Genomic DNA, 21,978 nt, shown 5'->3' on the forward strand with positions numbered 1-21,978 from the left:
AACAGAAACACAAAGTGGAGACCCATGATCTGGGAACAAGATAAGGAATGGAATACACTACTTGAGTTTCCAAAGAAAGTCTCCCGTAACTCCAGGTTCAAATTCATACAATTTATGATACTGCACAGGGCCTACCTCACACCACACCGATTGCATGCCATGTTCCTGACGGTACCCGCAGCATGTCCCAGATGAACAGAACAGGATGCTGTGGGCTTGTCCCACTCAGACTCTTTTACTGACCACAAATAGGCGCAGCACTGCATGACACGGTTGGAGGGAATAGCTGGAGTGCAGCAGGGATGCCTGCTGGATTTGTATCCGCGCCCCAAAAATTATAGGGCACAGGCGAAATTCGCAGATTTAGCACTTCTCCTTGCAAAGCGCCTGATAAATAAAAGTCAGCAGCTCCCGAGTATAGCAGTATGGAAGGAGAATGTACTACAGTGGGGTAAGGCGGAGGGAGGTGTACTTCGCAGAGATGAGTATAGGGGTTGGAGGAAAATACAGATTGCAGCGGAGTGGGACACCCACCTAGAGACCTTTAGAACTCTGGATATCCCAGATACCTCTACACCAATCACATAAACCCCGGCCTGGGAAGATCTTGAATGCTTGACAGAACGATTTACTGCTAACATTCTGCCATCGCAGCGCTGGGAGGCCTACGGGTAGTCATCGCGCTTTATAAATGTCATTCCATTCCATTCCATCTGCATAGTATGGGCCTAATTTCGATTGTGCACCCCAGCAAATTTAATGAAGCCAGGGACACTACTGTAACTATTGTACTATCTGACATGCCACGTATATTCAACCGTGCACTGCTCAAGTATCTAGCTACTATTTGATTGTACAACTGTCATAAATGTGTGGACTGTATACGCCTTTTAAAAACCAATAAAGTTTGTGGGAGAAAAAAAAAAGTGAAGGCCCATAAGACAATGTCTCCAAAAGAAAATACATTTTCGGATGTGGATTCTTGTTTCCACATGAAGGTAAATGTCTTTCCATTCGAGAGATATGCAATGGCTGTGGGAAAGAAGACCATTTAATAATGGTCAGCAAAGCGAAAGAGAAACTAAGAACATCACCCAGAGAAGAGAAAATGGGCGCCAGAGAGTTTTAGAAGCATTCTAGCCATGCCCACAAGGCCAAACGGCAACCTCAGCTGAGGCTAGGAGAGACTAAACGAGGTCGATTGTCATCAAATTAGTCTTCCAAAGGCTCTTCAACGTCATCATCGAGCGACAGTGAAGAGGATTGATGTGCATTGGTGGTGTCGACTGCAGAACGGCGTGCACATGTAGGATTGGCTGCTTGCAAAGAAGAGCACAAGTCTAAGAGAGATCGGCGCGTGAAGCGACCAAACTCATTTTTAAATTTCCCCAAGATCATGCTAAAAGTGAATGGCTGCCCTATAACCTTTGGTATAGCTAGTGGTGCATCGATCAATATCATGCCATCAGAAAATATACCGAACTGTCTCCGGTATCAAAAGCCATCGAAAACAAGGGTGTACACATCGGCTGCTTCTACGCCATTACAAAGTCAAGGGTCATTTGTAGCGACCATGAGACACAAGAAAACGACAGTGCAAGCAACAATTCATGTCCTTCAAGATACTTCGTTAAGTGCATCTTTAGTCAGTTTCTGCACTGTTGCTGTCATAGGACTGATATCAATCAATTATAACCTCAATGCACATTCTGAAATAAGTCAATTTCCATTGTTGGTTCATGGACTGAGGAAACTTAAGACAATGAAGGTGCAACTTCAAATCAATGAGGACATTCATCCTGTTGGTCAGCGACACAGTCGAATTGCTTTTCATTCACAGGAGGCCATTGAGAAAGAACTAGAAACATTGTTAAAGCATGACATCATTGAGTGCTCTACTGGTCCGACGCCATGGGTTTCACCCAAAGTGGTAGGGTCAAAAAAGGACAGTGGAGGTGCAGTGCGCATTTGTGTTGATATGCACACGGCCAACAAAGCAATTGAGAGAGAAATACATCCACGTCCACACTTAGACATGATTACACAGCTGAACGGTGCCAAAGTCTTCGCCTGTCTTCATTTGAACATAGGATACTGTCAACTCGAGTTGGAAGAGAACTGTAGGTACATTACTACTTTTTCAACTCATGTTGGTTTGTTCAGATACAAAAGACTCAGTTTTGGTGTTTCGTCGGCCGCAGAAATCTTTCAGGATGTCTTTTGTTGAGTAATTCCACCTGTCACACATGCTTTTAAGTACAGTGATGATATACTAGTGTTAGGGGCCGCATGAAAGGAGCATGACAAACCTCCTACACAGGTATGCATCTGTTTGCTGATGCTGGTCTCACTTTAAATGAAGAAACGTGACCACCAGGCATTGCTCACCATTTTCAGAAATGCAAAATCCAAGATGCCCCCTCGCATAAAGTGGTGGAGGTTGAAATTTCAAGAGCATGGTTACAATATTTGCATAAGCCGGGAAACCAGCCGATTACTTTTCACAAGTGCAGGTACAGTGTCACAGTGTAACATCTAAAGTGGCTGAATCCTATATCAATTTCATAGTAAAGTCTAGCACCCCTGCCGCTTTATCCATTGAGCAAATCATTGCTGCTACGAACACAGACAGAGACATGCTCACTCTCAAGGACATCATTCAAACACAATCATGGAGAAAACACACACGAGCTCTCACAGATGACGTTGAATATAAAAAATGTGCAGGTAGAAACTTCCATCACACATGAAGATATTATACTAAGAGGTTCGAGAATTGTTGTACCTGAGAGCTTGAGGCAACAAGTCATTGAACTGGCACACTAGAGCATTGTGGCATTGTCACTACCAAGAGAGCCCTCAGACACAGAGTGTGGTTTCCTCGCCTTGATGAACAAGTTGAGAAGGAACTGAAAGCAAGTCGCCTGTGTAGCTGCTCATCTCCCAAGACAGCCCAACATCCACTGCATAGGTCTGACCTTCCTAAACAAGCGTGGGAGACAATTGCAGTTGATTTCTCTGGATACTTAAGCAATGGCCATCATTTCTTGGTAGTTATTGATGAGTACTCACGTTTCCCTTATTGGAAGATTTATCATCGACCACCCATGACAAAGCCATCGAGAGGCTGGATGAGATTTTTTCGCAGCATGGGGTGTTCCCTAAAATTCTCAAGTTTGGCAACGGCCTACCCTTCAACAGCAGAGAGTGCAAGGACTTTCTTAGTCGACCACGAGGCACTCCCTGCATCTTTGTCTCACTCGGGCAGTTTCCTTTACATCCATGCTTTCTTAAGTCGGTCACTTTTTTTCCATTTGTCTTTTCCTCCTCCTTTCCACATTGAGTTTTTGTTTCTCTCTCTTTTGCTCTGCATAATAGTGTGTTTCCCTCCCAAAAATGAGTGGCGGTGGGCTCCACTTGCATCCATGTACTCAAATTAAGCACTTCCGTCAGATACCTTTCTGGGGGTGGGTCAGTATGGTATCTGGGAGAGCTTTGAGCTTGGCATCACCTCCATCCAGATGGGAGAAGCTGAGGGCTGGCACTATTGATCAAATATCAGCTGTGGATAGGAGGGGGATGGACGTTGTTTAGGGGTCACAGTTGTGGCCCCTTGCTACCCCGGGCCCTGCCTTTGTGACCCCTGGCCTCAGAGGTGGCAGAATCAGTGCCAAGACCACATGGGTGTCTCGCATTATCAGAGTCCGGCTCTGGCTCTAACCTTGTTTTCTGTTCATTTTTATTACATTAATAGTGAATAATAGTTTATTATTCACTATTAGTGTAAAAAGTGGAGCAGCAAGATCTGGAGCTTCACTGGCATCGTAGGCAAGAAAAATAAAATGGCTTTAAATGTATGTTGTGTGCATGCATGTGGGTGAGGGTGAGTTTGCGTGAGTGCGTTTATATGTGTGAGCATGTATTGTTTGCATCTGAGATGGTGGGTGTGTGTGGCAAAATGAGTGAGTAAGTATAGGTCAGTAAGAGTACAAGTAAGTGAGAGAATGCAAATGAGTTATTCAAGGTGAGAGTGAGTGCAAGAGAAAACGTGAAAATGAATGAGTGCAACTGAGTGCGAGTGAGAGAATGAGTGTGAGTAAGTGAATGAAAGTGAACCTGTGTTGGTCCGCTGTTGGACCTGGCATGCTTCTTGGTGTATAGAAGCACCGTTGGCAAAATGTTGGCATACTGGAGGCAATACTTGCATATGGGATACCCTCAGCAATGCTGGCACACTGCATGTGGACTTTGGCACGGGGCACCCATGAAAAAATGCCAGTGCTGGCGTCCTGGTGGAAATCCTTGGCATAGATAACCACCGTGGCAAATTGCTAGTGATGGCACATTGGAGGAAATTCTTGGCATATGGAAAGACAACTGTGGAAATGTCATGCGGCCATCGATGACAAAATGTGGTCCAAGACATATTAGACACAACCTGGCACAACATAACGAACAACCATAGTGCAATAGAAGCAGTATTAGGAAAATTCTGGCCGTGACATATTGTATGTAGTGTTTGGGCAAAAGGGGCCACCGTAGCTAAATGCTGGTCCTAGCAATGGAGGTAATTTTTGATATGAGGGGGCACACATAGGACATTTTAAAAACATAACTGGGTGAACCCATGGGGACTGTTGGGTTTCATTAGCTAGGCACGCCATGAAAGGACTTGAATATTCTGTGACTGTCTTTTCAGAGCCTATGGCTGTTTAGCAAATTTATGTCAAAATTGTGCATTAAAATGCACTAGTAAAGCAAATTGTTTTTAAACTTTTCTCAGGGGAGAGAACCACCACCCCTCTGTTCTCCCCTAGAAGAATATAGAATATTAATTGTGCAATAATTATTAAACTTAGCAGTGTTAATTATTGTGATGTAAGGATTAGGGTCGTGTCACACCACTTCTTGGGACATCGTTAACGTCAAAGGTTTTATGATGTCACTTCCACTACCTCTGGGATTTTGGTGAATCCGTGTTTATGAGGAGGGATGTCACTTTTTAAATAAGGGAGAGCTGCTACCATGCTATCTTGGTTTACCTGTCTATCTGTTTTTCGATTTTTCTCTCAATGTGTTCTTTGAAGGAAAGGTCTGTGTAGAGGGTCCATACAAGCAGTTTCACATTTGTAGTCACCTGGGTGAAAATCCATCCAGGTTCATGCGGCTTAGCTGGGTTTTGGACACCTGGATCCTTGATGCTGTTAGCAACAAGAGCGTTTCTGTCTCGGAGTGGCGGGAACTTGGAAAGGTGCAGGACATTTACTTCTCTATTGGCACCCGCCAGATTTTAAGTCGAGAATGTGGTCAAGTGTGGCAATGTCGAGGTAGAGTTGAGTGTCATCCTCATATTGGTGGTCTTTGATGTTCCTGTTGGTGAGGACCCAGGGTCATCTGTGTACAGAATGAAGACGCGGGTGGTCCCAGGGGTACTCCTCAGGAGACATGACGTTCTTGGGTCTGTCCTTTCTGGATGAGCTTGTTGTGGTTGGTGAGGTGGGATGTGGGGCAAAGTGTGACCATGTCAGCTAGGCCCGTCTGTGTTTCTAGGGTCCAGATCAGTGCTTGGAGGGTGACCGAGTTGAACGCTGAAGAGAGGTTGAGCAGGCTCAGGTGGCTGGTGTCATTTTGTCGTTTATGAGGAGGTGGTCATCTGCCACTATCTGAAGAAGGACTGGTGGGCTCTTAGAAGATTGCTTTGTTGTTTTAACCCTGTAGTAGGGTGAAGACTGGTTTTTCTCTGGTTCCTCTGATGAAAAGCAAGTGAGTGATGGGGCAGTCGCTTGCGTCCAGGATGTGCGCTTCTTCAGCAGAGGCAGCATCTGTCTTGTTTTGAGGTGGTCCAAGAGGGAGGGCCCCAGATGTACTCTTGCACCAATGGATAAAGAGTCCGAAGCGCACACGTGCACAGTGACCGAACAATACACCGGTGCTGACCAGACATGTCTAGCCCTCTGCTCCCTTCTACTCCCAACAAATCTGAATATAGAATAACACACACATAGAAATTCACACTCACCCACAGCGTGCAAATCAAACATATTTCCCAATGGTGCTAGGTAGATTATGACTGGAACATGAGTCCCACGTGTGACACTCCAAAGGAAGGGCATTCAAGAAGGAAATGTGAGGAATTTCGGAAAAAATTTGGCTTCAGAAAAGCCCGAAAGGTTGGGATCGAGTCAGTTACATAGTCTTGCTAGTCTGGTTAGCCCCTGTGAGGTGGGATGCCTCGGGTCAGTCTCCCTCTGGCTGGAAGTATCCGGTCAGCCAGTGTGCAGGGAGGGCTCTGCATGTTCATGCTTCAGGGCAGTCAGCTGGGGTTCTCTACTGCCTCTTCTAACCCCTTCCTCTCCCCATGTCCCTCTCCTCAACACGTTTCTGCATGTTCTCTCTCCTGAGAGCCCTTTTCCTTTCTAGTCTGCAAGCCCAGAGGTTCACTGGCACCCCAGCATGGGACATAAGCCTAGCCCAAGCAAAAATGTTGAAACCAGTCGTAACCGTCCTCTCTCCTTGCCTCTTCTTTCCCCTTCATTCATGTCCCTTCCCCCTTCATTCATGTCCCTTCCCCCTTCATTCATGTCCCTTTCCCCCTTCATTCATGTCATTTCCCCCCTACCTGATGCAATAAACCCTGAAGAGCCGATGAGTCTCAGAAGGCCAAGGCAGCCCAAGGCCTTCAAAAACTAGCCTCTGTCAGCCTCCGTTCCCCAGGGAAATGCCCGATGGGTTAAATAGCCTGTCTGGCCTCTGGCGAACAGCTTAAGGCTTTGATCAAAAGGAAAACCCACTGATCAAAAAACTTGCTGACATTTCTGCAAACCCTTTTCACCGCTACCCGCAGCCCCTTAAAGTACTGACCCTGGGAACCAGTTCACCTGTGACAATGTGTCGGCGATCAACAAAAAAACAAAATCAGGACTTAAAACAATTCTAATTGGCAGTGGAGTAGTGAGGCTCGAGTATCTCCATACATAAACACCAGCGTCAGATCTAAACTGACAGCGAGAGAGGAACAGGCCGGATGGACAGCAGCTGACTTTCTTCATCTCCAGGATGTGAGTCAGCACAAACCCTGCCAAGTCCTATCCCGCTGTCCCCTACTGCCTGCTCCCGGCTGGCCCGTAGTGTCCGCTGCGCCCAGCCGTGGCCAGCTAGCCCTGAAGCTGCTGATGGACAGACGCAGTTCAAAATTATATACAAAGTAAGCATTTGAGAAATTCAAAATGCAAATTGGGTAATAGTAAAACTGGTTATTAGTGCTTAGAAATAACAGAAATGCAGCAAGAAGCACTATGAATGAAGAGCAAGTTATTACTATTAGAAGCATTGGCCTGCAGGCCGGAGCATACAAAATGCTGCCCGCTAAAAAAAGAACAGAGCTGGCTGAAACGTCACGACGTGGACCAACAGGGAATTGTGTTTTAGAGCATTAAAAACCACTGCACGGAACGAGATATCACACCACAGAAGTATATGAATATTAGATGAGCGTATGCTAGAAACACTTAATAAAAAAAAAAAGATAAACCCAAAATATTAGAAAATCTGTAGATGCTGGAAGATGCCTTCTGTATAAATCTAGAAATCAAAGCGTTTGGGGACATGAGGGCCGGTTTACATTGTTGAGGCTTTGACGAGCACTACTTTATTTTATTTTTTATAAAGCACTCCATAAAAGTGTGTGTGTTATACAGTTTTCTCTCTCGTGTGCTTCTACCCCTTCCATAGACCCACCTCGTGCATGTGTTGTGGTCTCCCTTGTGTTGCATGCTCTTGTTCAAGTGCTTCTCTCACTCCCCTCGCCAAACTCTCTGCCTCCTCTGCTTTCTGTTGCTTTCATGCTCATGTGTTTCTCCCCTTTGTTCCCCCCAACAACGCTTCGCCATTGTCCGCCGTATTTTTTGGTTGTAGCCTGCTGTTTGCCTCTTGATTACCATTGGCTTTGTGGTTTGTAACTCACATTTCCTGACTTTCTGTTTGCTGGCTTTGTTTGCTTTAGGTGGTCCAGCTCGAGTTTGTCCCTCCCGTTACCCAAACCTTGTTTACTGTATTCTTCCACAAACTCGCTTTCTGTAAACCGGCTTTTAAATCTTATTCTTATCTTGTCACATTTGCTGCGCATTCAAATACAGAGGTCAAATGTCAGACTGTGTCTACCAGGGAGCTTGGTGATCACTGGCATAACGAAAATTGAGGGGGCCTCCCTGCACGGTACGAAGAGGGGCCCCCTCCAGCCTCCATCAGGATCTCTCTGGCCAGAGTGCAGTGCTGAGGGGGCCCCCTGGAGTTTGGGCCCCCCCCCCGCACCGCAGGGGCTGCGGGGGACTGTCTTATGCCCCCGCTGGTGATTACATTTCTTTCTCTGACTTCAGAGTGAGAGGATTTATGTGACAATCACTCTGGCTACTGGGCTCTGTTTGAGGAACGCTGTACGATTATATATTTTTCTAGCACACAATGTAAATGTCTGTAAATGAACTGTGCTGACGATCAAATCAATGCATTGGGTGGTGATATTTCTACACATTATTGTTTGTGCGCTGTATGCTGTATACTGTTAACAGTAAAACTGTATGCGAGTGCAAATGTAATGTTCATTTCAGTTCAAGATGTGTTGTCTGCAATGGCTCTATGCTACCATACCATGTGTACTCCACATTACCCCACTCCACTCCGAACCACTCCCACTGCATCACTACACTCTTCTCTGCACCACTCCACTCTATGCCGATCTACTTTACACCTATCCACTCTACTCTATGCCAATGCACTCTAACCCACACTACTCTACTATGCACCACTGCACTCTTTGCCAGTGCACTCTACACCACTCTGCGCACTCCACTATGTCCCACCCTACTTTGCAACACTGCATTCTATGCCACTGCACTCTACACCAATGCACTCTACTCTGTACCACTCCGCTGTATACCAGTGCATTCTATGCCAATCTCCTCTACGCCACTCTAATCTACTGTGCACTCCACTCTGAAACAATCTACTCTGTCACTGCAGTCATGTGCCGCTGCATTTAGTGCCACTCCACTATTTGCCACTCTATGCCACTGCATTCTATGCCAGTGCACTCAACACAACTTTACTCTAAACCAATGCACTCTTCGCCAATCTACTTTGCACCGCTGCACTCTACGCCACTATACTCTACACCACTGCACTCTACGCCACTCTTTTCTACTCTGCGTCACTGTACTATACGCCACTCTATTCTACTCTGCACTACTGTACTTTATGCCACTGCTCTCTACACCACAGTACTCTACACCACTGCACTCTATGCCACTTCACTCTACTCTGAAACTCTACATTCTAAACCACTCTGTTCTACTCTGCCCCACTCCACACTTCTTCACACCACCCCACGCCACTCTACTTTGCGCCGCTACACTCTACGCTAGTGTACTCCACGACACTCTACTATACACCACTGCACTCTACGAAAGTACACTCTGCAACATTGCACTCTCTGCCACTCTCCTTTATGCCACTCTATGCCACTGAATTCTACGCAACTGTACTCTGCATCTCCCCACTCTATGCTACTGCACTGTATTCCAATCCACTCTAATCTACACTGCACTCTACAGCACTCTACACCACTGCACTCTACTCTGAAACAATCTACTTTATGTCACTACAGTCTATGCCACTCTATTCCACGCCACTGCACTCTGCTCCAATGCACTCTACGCCCCTTTTCTCAAAAACAATACACTCTACACCACTGCACTTCATGCCAATCTACTCTGCACCACTGCACTCTATGCCACTCTACTCTGCACCATTGCACTCTACGCCACTCTACTATATACAACTGCAATCTACGACACACTACTCTGCAGCACAGCACCCTGCGCCAATCTACCCTGCGCCACTCTACAGTGAACCTCTCTACTCTGCACCACTGCACTCTACGCCATTCTACTCTACACCATTGCACTCCGTCACTTTACTCTGCACCACTATATGCCAATGCATTCTACACCACTGCACTCTACATCACTCTACCCTACACAACTGCACTCTATGACACACTGCTCTGCAGCACAGCACTCTGCCCCACTCTACCCTGTGCCACTACCCTGCGCCACTCTGCTGTGAACCTCTCTACTCTGCGCCATTCTACTGCACTCTAGGCAAATGGACTCTACGCCACTCTAATCTACTGTGCACCATTTCACTCTGACACTCCACTGTACGCCACTTCACTCAACGCCTCTCTGCTCTGCACCACTCTGCTCTATGCCACTGCACTCTACACCAATGCATTCTAGGCCACTACTCTGTACCACGCCACTCTACCCTGCACCACTCCACTCTACACCACTTCACTCTACTCTGAAACAAAACTACTCTGCTCCACTGCACTCTACACCTCTCTGCTCCACTCCACTCTACGCCACTGCAATCACTGCAATGGCAAAGATAATCTGTAAATGATGACACGGAAGTCTGGAAGAGACATTAGCTATGACTTAAATTAAACGAAGCATTTCCATCTGCCACTTTTAAGCTTTCCCTCCACACCTCCATGACACCCCTTGTGATAGTGTGGACAGATGCAGCTTTGCTGCCCCCCCCCCCCCCCCCCTCTGTCGCACGTGCAGCTCCCGCCCCCTTCGTCCCACACCTGACACCTCCCTGACACCTCTTGTGATTGTGGACAGGTCATGATGCTGTGTGTTGACTCCACCCTTGCTGAGCCGGGAGCTCCCTCGCCCCACAGGAATGACCCCTCCCTGTTTTATCCTGCCACTCTCTCGCTTGCTCAGACTCCCTCAGACTACTAAACAGCCTGTTTTCCTTACTTGTGCATGTTTGTTACTTGTTGCTGAAAGAGAGCTGTGTGTGGCACTTGGAAACGAGCAGGGTCTAAAAATAACCCCGCACAGCTGCAGCCGCCCTCCCCCAAAGGGGCGAGGAACTCTCTGGGGGCATCTGATCACCCCTTAATGAGGCTGGAGGGGGTGGGGCGAGGAGCAGCTTCTGACACTAAGGTGTGGCTATAGGGAAGTCAAGAGCACAGCCTCCACAAGGTGGGTGGGGCTGGGGTAGAGTCAGCCGCATGGAAGACTGCCTGAAACGCTGCTGACTCGAACACAACCCTGACGACCTTTAGAGGCGCCGGCTTGTGCAGTACTGTTCCCATTACTCAAGAGGCTAACCCGTGAAAAGGTGTTAAACACATGGAGTGGCCGCAGACTTGAGTCAGTGGTGCAGGCGCTGCTTGAGAGGCACACGTTTCAACATACATGGACTATTCGGCCCCAATTGTATGTTTTTTGTATTTATTGAAATGTAATGTAAATTTAAACATTAACACAGTATCATGTATCTGAATGCCGTTTATCGGCTCTGCACCTCTTTACATCCAAAAAGGGCGAGGACCAGAAAACATATTTTTGCCAAAAACGATATTAATGTTCAGGGCAGCTCTGCGTTGTTTTCCGTTGAATCGATTTATTTTGCTTCTATGGTTTCTCGTTTGCATCCGCACAGGTGAGAGGATCGCGACCAATGACGGCTGTCGATTACTAATCAATAGTGGGGCGGGCATTCCCTCATTGAAGAAGGGGGCATCGCACCTTTTATTTTCACACTGTTCTGGAGTCACCCAAACACACTTATTTTCCAAACGTTCACCTCACGCTGTCTCCCCCACACTCGTTCGCTCTTTCTCTCACACACTCACAAACACACACACTTCCAGTGAAAACACCAGGCTTGAAATCTCACACACATCTTTGTACTATGGTGCAAAGGTGAGTGTGTGGCGTTAGGTACCCCGAAAACACGCCAGAGATAGGGAGGAAAGCTTCAGAGCAGGTCCTAGTTGATGTGCCCTGCTCTCGAACGCCCAGTGCAGTGCAGGAACTTTACTTGCAGCGCTGAACTGCGCTAGAAATGAATACATCTCTCCGTTCAGTCTCCTACACTTGCTCTCTCACCCATGCGCACAATCTCCCACACTTAGGGCCACTGGAAATTTGCGATTGGCCGCGACACTGTGCACATAATTATAGATTTGCCATGTTTGCCACATAATCCGTCATCTGCTGCATAATCTGCAGATTTTAACCCCAAAAATATTTTGTTTCTAGCTCAAACGGTTCAAAAGTTGCTTAAAAAAGAGCGACGTGATGCAGCGCAGTGCAAGGCCCTTTGCGTCACTTTTTGTTGTTTATTGCTATATTTGGGTGTTAAACTGGTACTAAAGAGGTGCAACCAATACCCAGGCAGTGCTAAAAAGTATAAAAAAATGACAAACAAATGAATTAATACTATCACAAATGTGCAGCATTGCGCCACATTTTAATTTGCCTTATCTTGCTGCATAATTTACTCAACCCTGCCACATAATCCCAATGTCTCTAATTTAGTCACACACATACACACACTCGGTCTCCCACTCGCCTGTGTGCTCACACATTCATACAGTCAATAGTGAATACTGATCGAGCTAATGTAGTAAAGTCTGCAGTTATAGCTGAGCGAGCCAGTGTAGTACTAGTTGAGCGAGCCAGTGTAGTATTAGCTGAGCGAGCCAGTGTAGTACTAGCTGAGCGAGCCAGTGTAGTACTAGCTGAGCGAGCCAGTGTAGTACTAGCTGAGCGAGCCAGTGTAGTACTAGCTGAGCGAGCCAGTGCAGTTACGGCTAAGCGAGCCAGTGCAGTTACGGCTAAGTGAGCCAGTCCATTTACGGTTAAGTAAGCCAGTCCATTTACGGCTAAGTGAGCCAGTGAGTAATAGCTGAGCAATCCAGTGTAGTAATAGCTGAGCGAGCCAGTGTAGCTACGGCTAAGCAAGCCAGTGCAGTTTCAGCAGTGCAGACTCGTACAATAACAGCTGAGCAAACCAGTGCAGTAATGACTCATTTAGTCAAGTCAGTTATAACTGAGGGTAGCAATACAGTGATAACTGAGTGAGACTGTAGTAATGGCTGAGTGAGTGCATTTACAACTGAGGTACCCAGTGAAGTGATAACTGAGCGAGCTAGTGCAGTAACAGCCGATTGAGCCAGTGCAGTAACAGCTAAGTGAGTCAGTGCAGTTACAACTGAGGGTAGCAATGCAGTGGTAGCTGAGCAAGCCAGTACAGGTATAACTGAGGCTAGCAGTGTAAAAATAGCTCAGTGAGCCAGTGCAGTAACGTCAGAGAGTGCCAGTGCGCTAACGATGGAGCGAATCAGTGAAGTAGCGACGGGAAGAGCCGTTGCAGTACTGGCTGAGCTATCCGTTGCAGTAATGGTTGAGTGAGCCTGTGCGGTAATAGCTGAAGAAACCAGTGCAGTGATTGTTTAGCGAACCAGTGCAGTAATAGTTGAGTGAGCTAGTGTAGTAATAGTTAGTGAGTGTCATTAATAATTCCATCATTTATTAGCTGGCACGGTTCATTATAATGCACCCTGTCTTATATAAGACTCGCAGAGCTATTCTTTTGACGGTCTCGCCCACAGTATCTTAGTAGCTTTTGTTGCCTCCATGGGCTGTTTGCACTGATCTTCACCATTTTGGTTGGTGATTGATCTATTAACATATGATTTCACCCCCGTCGTGAGGAAGCCTTTTGACAGTCTAATACTAGCTTCCTTGATAGAATGCTGGCTGGGTTAACTCTTCCTTATCTGACTCATGCCAGGTCTCTCTAATGTTATTTGAGTCCTGATGAAGACTGTATAACTTACATACAAGGTTGAAACATCGACATTGCTGCAAACAGGCTTTGTTAACAAATTTGGAATGTTGCTGTAGAAACAAATTGAATGTGATGCACTGTGCATAAATTGTATGTGTTTTTGGTTGGTTGTTTTTAAGTTTTCGACTTTTTGGAGCCACCGGTATCGCTATCTGTCTTGTGTAAACACTGGGTGGACACTGTGCGCTTCACGATTTGCAATATGTGTGTAAATATATTTGCTTACTATGACAAGCATTTGAAATACATTTAGACACATTTCTACTGAACAAGAGGCTAGTTTGCAATCTTTGACAAGAGATTGGCAATATATGGTGCCGTAATGCATGCACTGGAAAGGAGATATTTTATTTAAATGAGTTCCTATTGAGCCATTGTGTTTTTTCTAATAATTATTGTATATACCCAGCTTGTCCCTGGGCAGCCTGGATAGCTCTCGTATTAACTTTAAATGTAAGGACGAGTGAGGCAGTGCAGTTACATCTGAGGGTACATGCAATAATAATTGAGGGCACACGTGTAGTAGTAACGGTGAACCCCTGTCCACACTAGTGCTGATAAACACTGCTGCTTTCTTTGACTCCCACTTGGGGTTGATTGTGATTTTCATCCAGAAGGTTTCCCCAGATCTCCACCCATGGAAGTGAGAATAGGAAGATGGTGGCATTTGGTGACGCATGATCATCATGGTGGTCACAGGAACATAGGGAGTCGCAGGGCACGGACTTTAAATCCCAACATCCGCATAGAGTGATCCAGGAGCCCTTGTATCACTGCCTTCACGGGGTGTTGCCACTAGCCTGTGGGCCTGCCAGCTCGCACAGTACAGGCACTATTTACACAACTATCCGGTCAAGTGTCTTTATCATACTTTTTTTAGGTCTGGGGTTTGACAGTGCAAATGTCAAATAAATACAATTGCTCACAATTTCCCTAGAGTGGGCTTTGGTTTGGCCCTCTCCAACCATTGACTTTTCAGCCAATTGCTTGAGACTTTGTCAAGTACATATTGGGTTGGACCAACGGAGTATTCATCACTTTACTAATGCTATTGGCTGTTTGGCTTCGACTCCAGCGCTTGCATTGAAAGACACGCGGAGCTACTTTACAACTGCAGCCCTCTCCACCCGCTCCTTCTGGCTTCCTGTCAAGTGTCTCACTCTGGTGTGTTAGCTGCATGTATTAGCACATTAAACCCAGGCCTATTGGCTTTTCCAGCGCTTTTATAGAGTTGTGTTCCAGCTTGACCTGAAGTAGGCAGTAGAGTCTATCCCATGCTTTCCACCTCTCCGGGGTGTGAGCTGTCCTTTGAAATCTTTGTTTGTGATTTTTGGAAGGGAATGTGTGTCTCAACTGCCCATGCACTGCTGGTGTTCCAAAGCCCTGCCTCCCTTTTGAAAAAAACTCCACCCACTTTTCCTGGTCCTGCCCCTTCCAAGTTCCCTTTTTCTGCTCCTTCTGTAGTATCATATGGTAGAAATATTGCTCAGGTGGGCATTTTTGAATGTAGGTTGAATGAACACATTAGAACTTTAAATTTGGGTTAAATTAAGAAAATTTAATTTAATTCTGTCAAGTTGAAGCTCGGGCTCCCTCGCTCTCTTTCTTCCCTCCCTCCTGTAACCCTTCTCCATCCCGGTTGGTTTACTTGATCTTCTACCTCCAAGATCCTGAATTTGTGCCGCCAACACAGTTACGTTCAGTTCGGCCAACCACATTCACATCCGTATCGGCAAGCGCACTCTTGTCCTGCCAGCCCCTATCTCCAGTACCCTAAAATATCTCTATCTTGTGGGAGCAAAGAAATGGATCCCCCTGCACCCCCGTACATCGTCCTTCTACAGACCCTCCAGGTTGAGCAGTAGTGATGAGTTCATCGTCTGGTACATACGTCGCCAGCTGTCGAGTTGCGGCTGCTCCGCTGTGCAAAAATGACAACATGATTTTTAATATTCATGAGTCTCAAGGCCCAGTTTATGGATGGACGCTTTACGGTCGCTAATTAGCTGAGCAGCAGTTACGCCAAGACTGATATCCACTGTTGGTTCATCAAGACCGTCTCTGAGACGAGCACTCCCCGCCTTTCGCTTCATCAACACACTTCCTAATTATCTCCGTGTTGCCGCTCTCTAATTAGATTTTTAATAATTCCTAAAATTACAAGGAGAGACAAACCTTAGATCAGCTCTTGCTCTTCCTGTAGTTTTCAACATCTCTTAGGCGCATGCCCTGCGGGTTGTAAAAGTCCTGCAATGCCAAGGACTAAGAATTATATATTTATACTCTATGAATTAGTCATGGATAATTCGACAACGTCCGGATTAGGCCTAGGCGGTAAATTCCGTACCGCTCGCGGAATTTGGGCAATTTCGCGTTCCGTGGAGAACGTGGAAATTGCCAAAAATTCTGCGATCCGCAGCTTCGCGGAATTGTTTGCTTGTTCGCGCTTTCAAAATGCGTGTTCGCAAGATATTTCTCCCCATGCACGCAAACAGTGTTCGTGAACAAGAAAAAAGCATCGCAAACGGGCGGAACAAACAATTCTGCATGTTTGCGGAACTGTTGCGTGCTCGCGGAGATTTTTTACCGTTTCGCGGAGCTTTGCGTAGCGCGACTACGCAAATTCCACCCACCCCCTAGTCAGGATCCCATGTGCAAAAAAAAGGATCTATTAGAAAAATAGGATTGGGCGGTTGCACTCACTGGTAGATTCAAACACCTATCAAAAACTTATGACAGACCCCACCACAGAATTTTCTCTTATTTTGTCAACCATCATCAATAAGGCATTACAATTTGGCACCATCAACGACAGAGACAAACGTTTTCTTTTAGTGGATCATCCAAATGTCCCGTATCTGTACATGATACCAAAGATTCATAAAAATCTTGAGAAACCACCATTCAGACCGATTGTCTCCACCAGGAACTCAATTCATGAACCCATTGGCAAATATCTTGATAGACATCTGCAACCGCTAGTTCAATCGATGTCTACGTACTTGAAGGATACTACAGACTTTCTTAATAAACTCAATCACATTCAGATTCAGGAATCGGATCAGCTCCTCTTATGCACCATTGACGTCAAGTCTTTGTACACTTCTATCCCTCACAATCTGGGTATACAAGCCATTGAATCTTTTCTGATTGACACTGATCAAGATGAGGACATGAAAATCTTCTTACTTGAGCTGATGCACTTCACTTTGTATCACAGCTATTTCACGTGGAACAATAACTACTACATTCAACTTTCCGGAACATCTATGGGAAATTGCGCTGCCCCAGCATACGCCAATCTTTTCATGCACCGTTTTGAACTTGATTACATATTAACACAGGAGGCTTGGTCAAAAAACTTACTGATGTTCAACAGATACATCGACGACATCTTTCTCATTTGGAAAGGTTCCAAGACGGAATTACTATCTTTGATCACCCAACTCAACACCATAAATGAACGCATTCAATTCACTCATGAAATTAACCACAATCAGATCACTTTTCTGGACGTTGACATTTCCATATCCAACCATCAATTCATTACATCTGTGTTTACCAAAAGCACTGATCGCAATAACTTATTACATTTTTCCAGCTTTCATCAAAAATCACTCAAAAAACACTTACCATATTCTCAACTTTTGAGAATTAAACGCATTTCGTCCACGGATGAGATCTATCAAGAACAAAGCCATCGTCTTATCGATAAATTTAAGAAAAGAGCATACCCTGATCCTATTCTTCAAGAAGCTGTAGAAAGAGCACAAACAAAAAATCGGAGAGAACTACTACACCCTCAAGTCTCCACTACTTCCAAGGACTCACGTACAGTTTTCGTATCCAAATACTCCAGACAGAGTCAAAAAATCAAAACCACCATCCGTAAATACTGGCCGCTATTACAATCTGAGCCTGACTTTAAAGGCATCTTCAATGAGTTGCCTATCTTTGCCTACCAAAGAACACATAATTTACAGCAACTTCTTAACAAGAACCCTCCAGACTCCGCAAAAACATTTAAAGGCACTATCCCTTGTTTAAATTGTGGTGGCTGTAATAACATCATTAAGGGTACGACCCTCATGCATCCCTCTAAAGGCACACCCATCAAACTCAGAGTTACTGCCACATGCGACAGCAACAACGTAGTGTACTTGCTCAAATGCCCGTGTGGACTCCCCTATGTGGGGAAAACAGAAAGAAAAATGAAAACGAGACTCATCGAGCACAAAAGTAACATCAGAACGAAGAACATCAAATCCACTGTTGCAAAACATTACATGGAGAACAATCATAACTGTAGCCAACTCAGATTTCTGATTCTGGAACAAGTCAAAACGCAAAGAGGGAAAGACCATGGAACTGTGTTATTACAGCGTGAACTTTACTGGATTCACAAATTGAACTCAGTTTACCCATATGGGCTCAATGAACGTTTTGAATACAGCTGTTTCCTATAATTATGATTCTGTACCCTGTTATGCAGTTTCGTTGCCGTACCTCTTTAAATTTTCACCCCTCCACTATGTTTATTCTTGTCTTTCCGTTCATGTAACCTGCTTTTTTCGTTTTTTCACCCCTTCACTATGTTTATTCTTGTCTTCCCGTTTATGTTTATATGCAATTTGTTTTTTTCATATTTTCTCATCTTCCATCATTTCTCATCTTGATATTTCTCTATTTTATTTTTCATCGTCGTATTACTTCTGTTTTTACATCTAGTTTTTCGTTTCTACTTACGTTAGTCTTTTCTTCATTTTTATTAATCACGTGACCATCTTGCGCGTTTGTTTGGGTTTACTACTTCCTATTTCGGGCTTACTACTTCCGGGTCACACATATTTAGCTCCGGGTTTCAGGTGGCTTATTTTTACTCTTTCCGACGAGACTCTTCACCGCTCACACGTTCGTGGCCAATCAGGTATTGATTTGTTTGCTAATAGCTTGGGGGTTATCTTCTGTTGCACCAGTTTAACTACACGCTTTGTTTCTACGACTGATATTCACGCTACTGGAATAATGTCGCATGCATCACTTTTCGTTAAATTTGTACTCACGTCGTGAAAACCGACATTTGCCTTTCCCTAGTTCTGTTCTTATCTTGCCTAACGTGTTACCCCAACCTCCCACCCTATTTCTGCTTTACTGCACTGATCACCGATCTCTGTGCCTTTATTAATTTACCGTTCTTACCCTGTCTATATAATCGTCATTCTAGTCCTGTTGATTTCTTGTATTTAGTATACGTCCTGGATCTCTGGCTTACGTCCTCTTCTATCTATTTTTTTCGTAGAATTCCCCCTGACGAAGGGCATGTCCCGAAATGCATCGGGGATATCTGTAAACAATTGGCTTAACATTCTCTGATGGATATACTATAATTTCGTGGTCTCAAACCACCATCACGTCAGCATGAATTGTAAAATATTACGTGAATAATCATATGAACTCAATATGAATTAAAAAGTACAAATTCACGAAACGTCGTTTACATCACTTTATTAAAGCGGCTCTGCCGCTACAGAGTGCTATTGTGAGGTCGTCTTTCCCAGAGACGCTTATTCTTCCAAAAAAAAGGTTCTGACAGATCGTTACAGCTCCTGGGACAATCTTCTTCCACATAAAATGAATACCGCCAAATGTTGGTCAAGCTGTAACTTCCAGTACAATAGGTCTTTCTGTAATATGGACTGCACTGGCTGCCTGTGTCAGCTGGCGCACCAATACAGGGTCCGTCCCCGACTGGGAATGGGCTCATTAATGCGAGGCCCTGTTGCAGCATTTCCTTTTTGTCCATTTTTAGCACTACACACTACCTTTAGTAGACTAAGGCACAGGCCCTGTGTAGTGTTTGCTAGTGTATCTCCCCAATATGTAAGAGAAGAGAAGGGGACTTTTGGGGTTCATTACAGCGATGTGTGGGTTTATTTGCTTTCAATCCATCCTTACTTAGAAGGTCCCACATATAGGGTTGGTAGATGATCTCCAATGTGTGTGGGGGGCGGGAATTCTAAAACTTAACAAAAATAATTGTGTTCTGATATGTTTTTAAAAAAAACATTTTTTTTTTTGTGGTAATAGAGGGAAAAGTTGGGGTGCTGCCCTAAGGTTTTGGATGCAGACTCTATAAACTTAATTAAAGGATGGTTCAACTGGATCCAATGTTTTTTATGGACAAATGGTCTTGTATAAATGTTTACTGCTAAATGTTTTAGATACATTTTCTTCGGTAAAAGGGATTGAACAATCTCAATGTTTTAGTCCACCTTCATGAATTTAAAGGTATTAAACTCCCCAAACAAAGTTATGACATCCGGAACATTTGCTCAAAGTCATCCGAATATGACATAATTTCACATGTTTATAAAGCGTAGCTTTACCAGGAGGATTTCATTATATTGTAGATAGAACAAACTTGAGATGGGTAATTTATTCACAAAGAATTCATGAGACAGCTGGTAAGACCAAACAATGGAGGGAGGCAGGGAAAGGCTTGAGTTCTCAGATAATGTTGTCCAGGGAGACAGCAGGTAATGGAAGGACAGAAAGGTTTTTTTTATAGAAGGGTGAGGGGCACCGAGGTAAGAAAGAGGTTTGGATGGAGGTAAATGAAGATGGGAGGGGAGGCTGAGAGTGTGAGGATGGTGGCGAAGAAGAGATGTGAAACCAGAGTGGATAAGTGTACAGAGGAACAGGGTGTGAGCAGGCCAGTGATGGAACATGGAGATAAGAGACTTGTCTAAATACTGTACAAAAAAAAAGGTTTTTTTTTTTTCGGAACAGAGATAGGGCCTCAATGTATCTCGGCTCTTCAGGCCACGATGTCCGCAGGAGATGGGCAACACATTCCTCTCCCAGAAATCTACCTTCTGCTTGAAAACTGGGGCAGATGAGATTCTTTCAGCAGTTATTTTTAGAAGCAGCTTACATTTTTTTTTTAGATTTCAACAAAAAATTCTCTTGCTCAAACAGATCAAAAATTATTTTGAAAATGTATTATTAACTGGTCACCTTGCAGTTGCTGATTGCAGCCGTCAGGCATTAGATGACACTAGTGAGGTGAACCCGTTGCCCAGACAGTATTAATGTGTCTTAAAAAGGCAAACTAGTGGAATGGTCGTCCCACAGATTGTACCACAACGCGTCATATAATGTATCCTTTCTTGCCATTAAATTTAGACAACCTCATTGCATGATATGGTCCTCTATTGGCAGAGGCCACAGCGTAGGGTGGCAGAAGAGTTGTGTCGCTGAATCGATCAGTCGCGGAGTTCGCTGACCACTCCTTTGCCGTACAGAGGGACGAATGCTGCCATTGGTCCAGATATATTCTAAAGTGCTCTCTTCTTTGGTCTCCTTTGCAGAGAACAGCCCATCTTCAGCGCCCGGGCGCACGTGTTCCAGATCGACCCGAGCACCAAGCGGAACTGGATTCCCGCCAGCAAGCATGCGGTCACCGTCTCCTACTTCTACGACGCCACGCGCAACGTGTACAGGGTCATCAGCGTTGGTGGAACTAAGGTAAGCGGGAGGAGGCTCGTCCAACCGGATCCACAGGCAGATCACAATCGTATGCTTTGGAGTCACGCACCCACAGTGGTGGCGGAACAATTTTTAGAGTGGGGGTGCTGTTCAATAATGTCACCTCACTAAAGCTATAGGGGATATTTGACAGAGATTATTTTAAAACACAAAAAACACTGCCTGGAGAAACACCTTTGATGGACCCATATACTGCTCATTCACCATCTACATTTTTTCAAGATTTATGGGGGTGCTGCAGCACCTACCGCACCCTGAGTTCAAGCGTGGTCGTGAATGTGGTCTGGTTCAAGCGTGGTCTGGTTCAAGCGTGGTCATGAACGTGGTCTGGTTCAAGCGTGGTCGTGAACGTGGTCTGGTGCCACGGAGGGACCTGCACTTATGTCCTGGTGGTTTCACAAGAGACTTTTTGGGGTCACAATAAAAGTATATTATGTTATTTTCAAATCCCTCCATGGGAGATGCCATGCACAGTTTCAGAGTGGTCATTAATATGGGGTAGAAACTGTCCATCTTATATCGGTTATTAAAACTAATGATGGAAAATGTACGTGCTTTTTAAGTTGTCCTTTCATGTCGTCTTATACTTTGTTTTATTGTGGCACATTTTTTAGCGTATGTTGTATTTCCCTCCGCCCACTGTTTTGGAAATACGATTTATGCTGATCATCTGCTCTGAAACTAGTGAAAGAAATGAACTATATTGATTTGTCT

At 45.0% G+C, this 21,978-nt stretch overlaps 1 protein-coding gene across 2 annotated transcripts in view; it reads left to right on the forward strand.

Annotated features, from left to right (window-relative positions):
* The window catches only part of HOMER3 (homer scaffold protein 3), a 288,001-nt gene that overhangs the window by 68,454 nt on the left and 197,569 nt on the right, over window positions 1-21,978 (forward strand). For both annotated transcript variants that reach the window (XM_085639959.1, XM_085639960.1), the window contains exon 2: window positions 21,087-21,243. In XM_085639959.1, the coding sequence (XP_085496085.1) occupies window positions 21,087-21,243 (157 nt within the window). The remainder of the gene's footprint in view (window positions 1-21,086; window positions 21,244-21,978) is intronic.

The sequence above is a fragment of the Triturus cristatus genome, chromosome 12 (genome assembly GCF_964204655.1).
Source record: "Triturus cristatus chromosome 12, aTriCri1.1, whole genome shotgun sequence".
Lineage (NCBI taxonomy): Eukaryota > Metazoa > Chordata > Amphibia > Caudata > Salamandridae > Triturus > Triturus cristatus.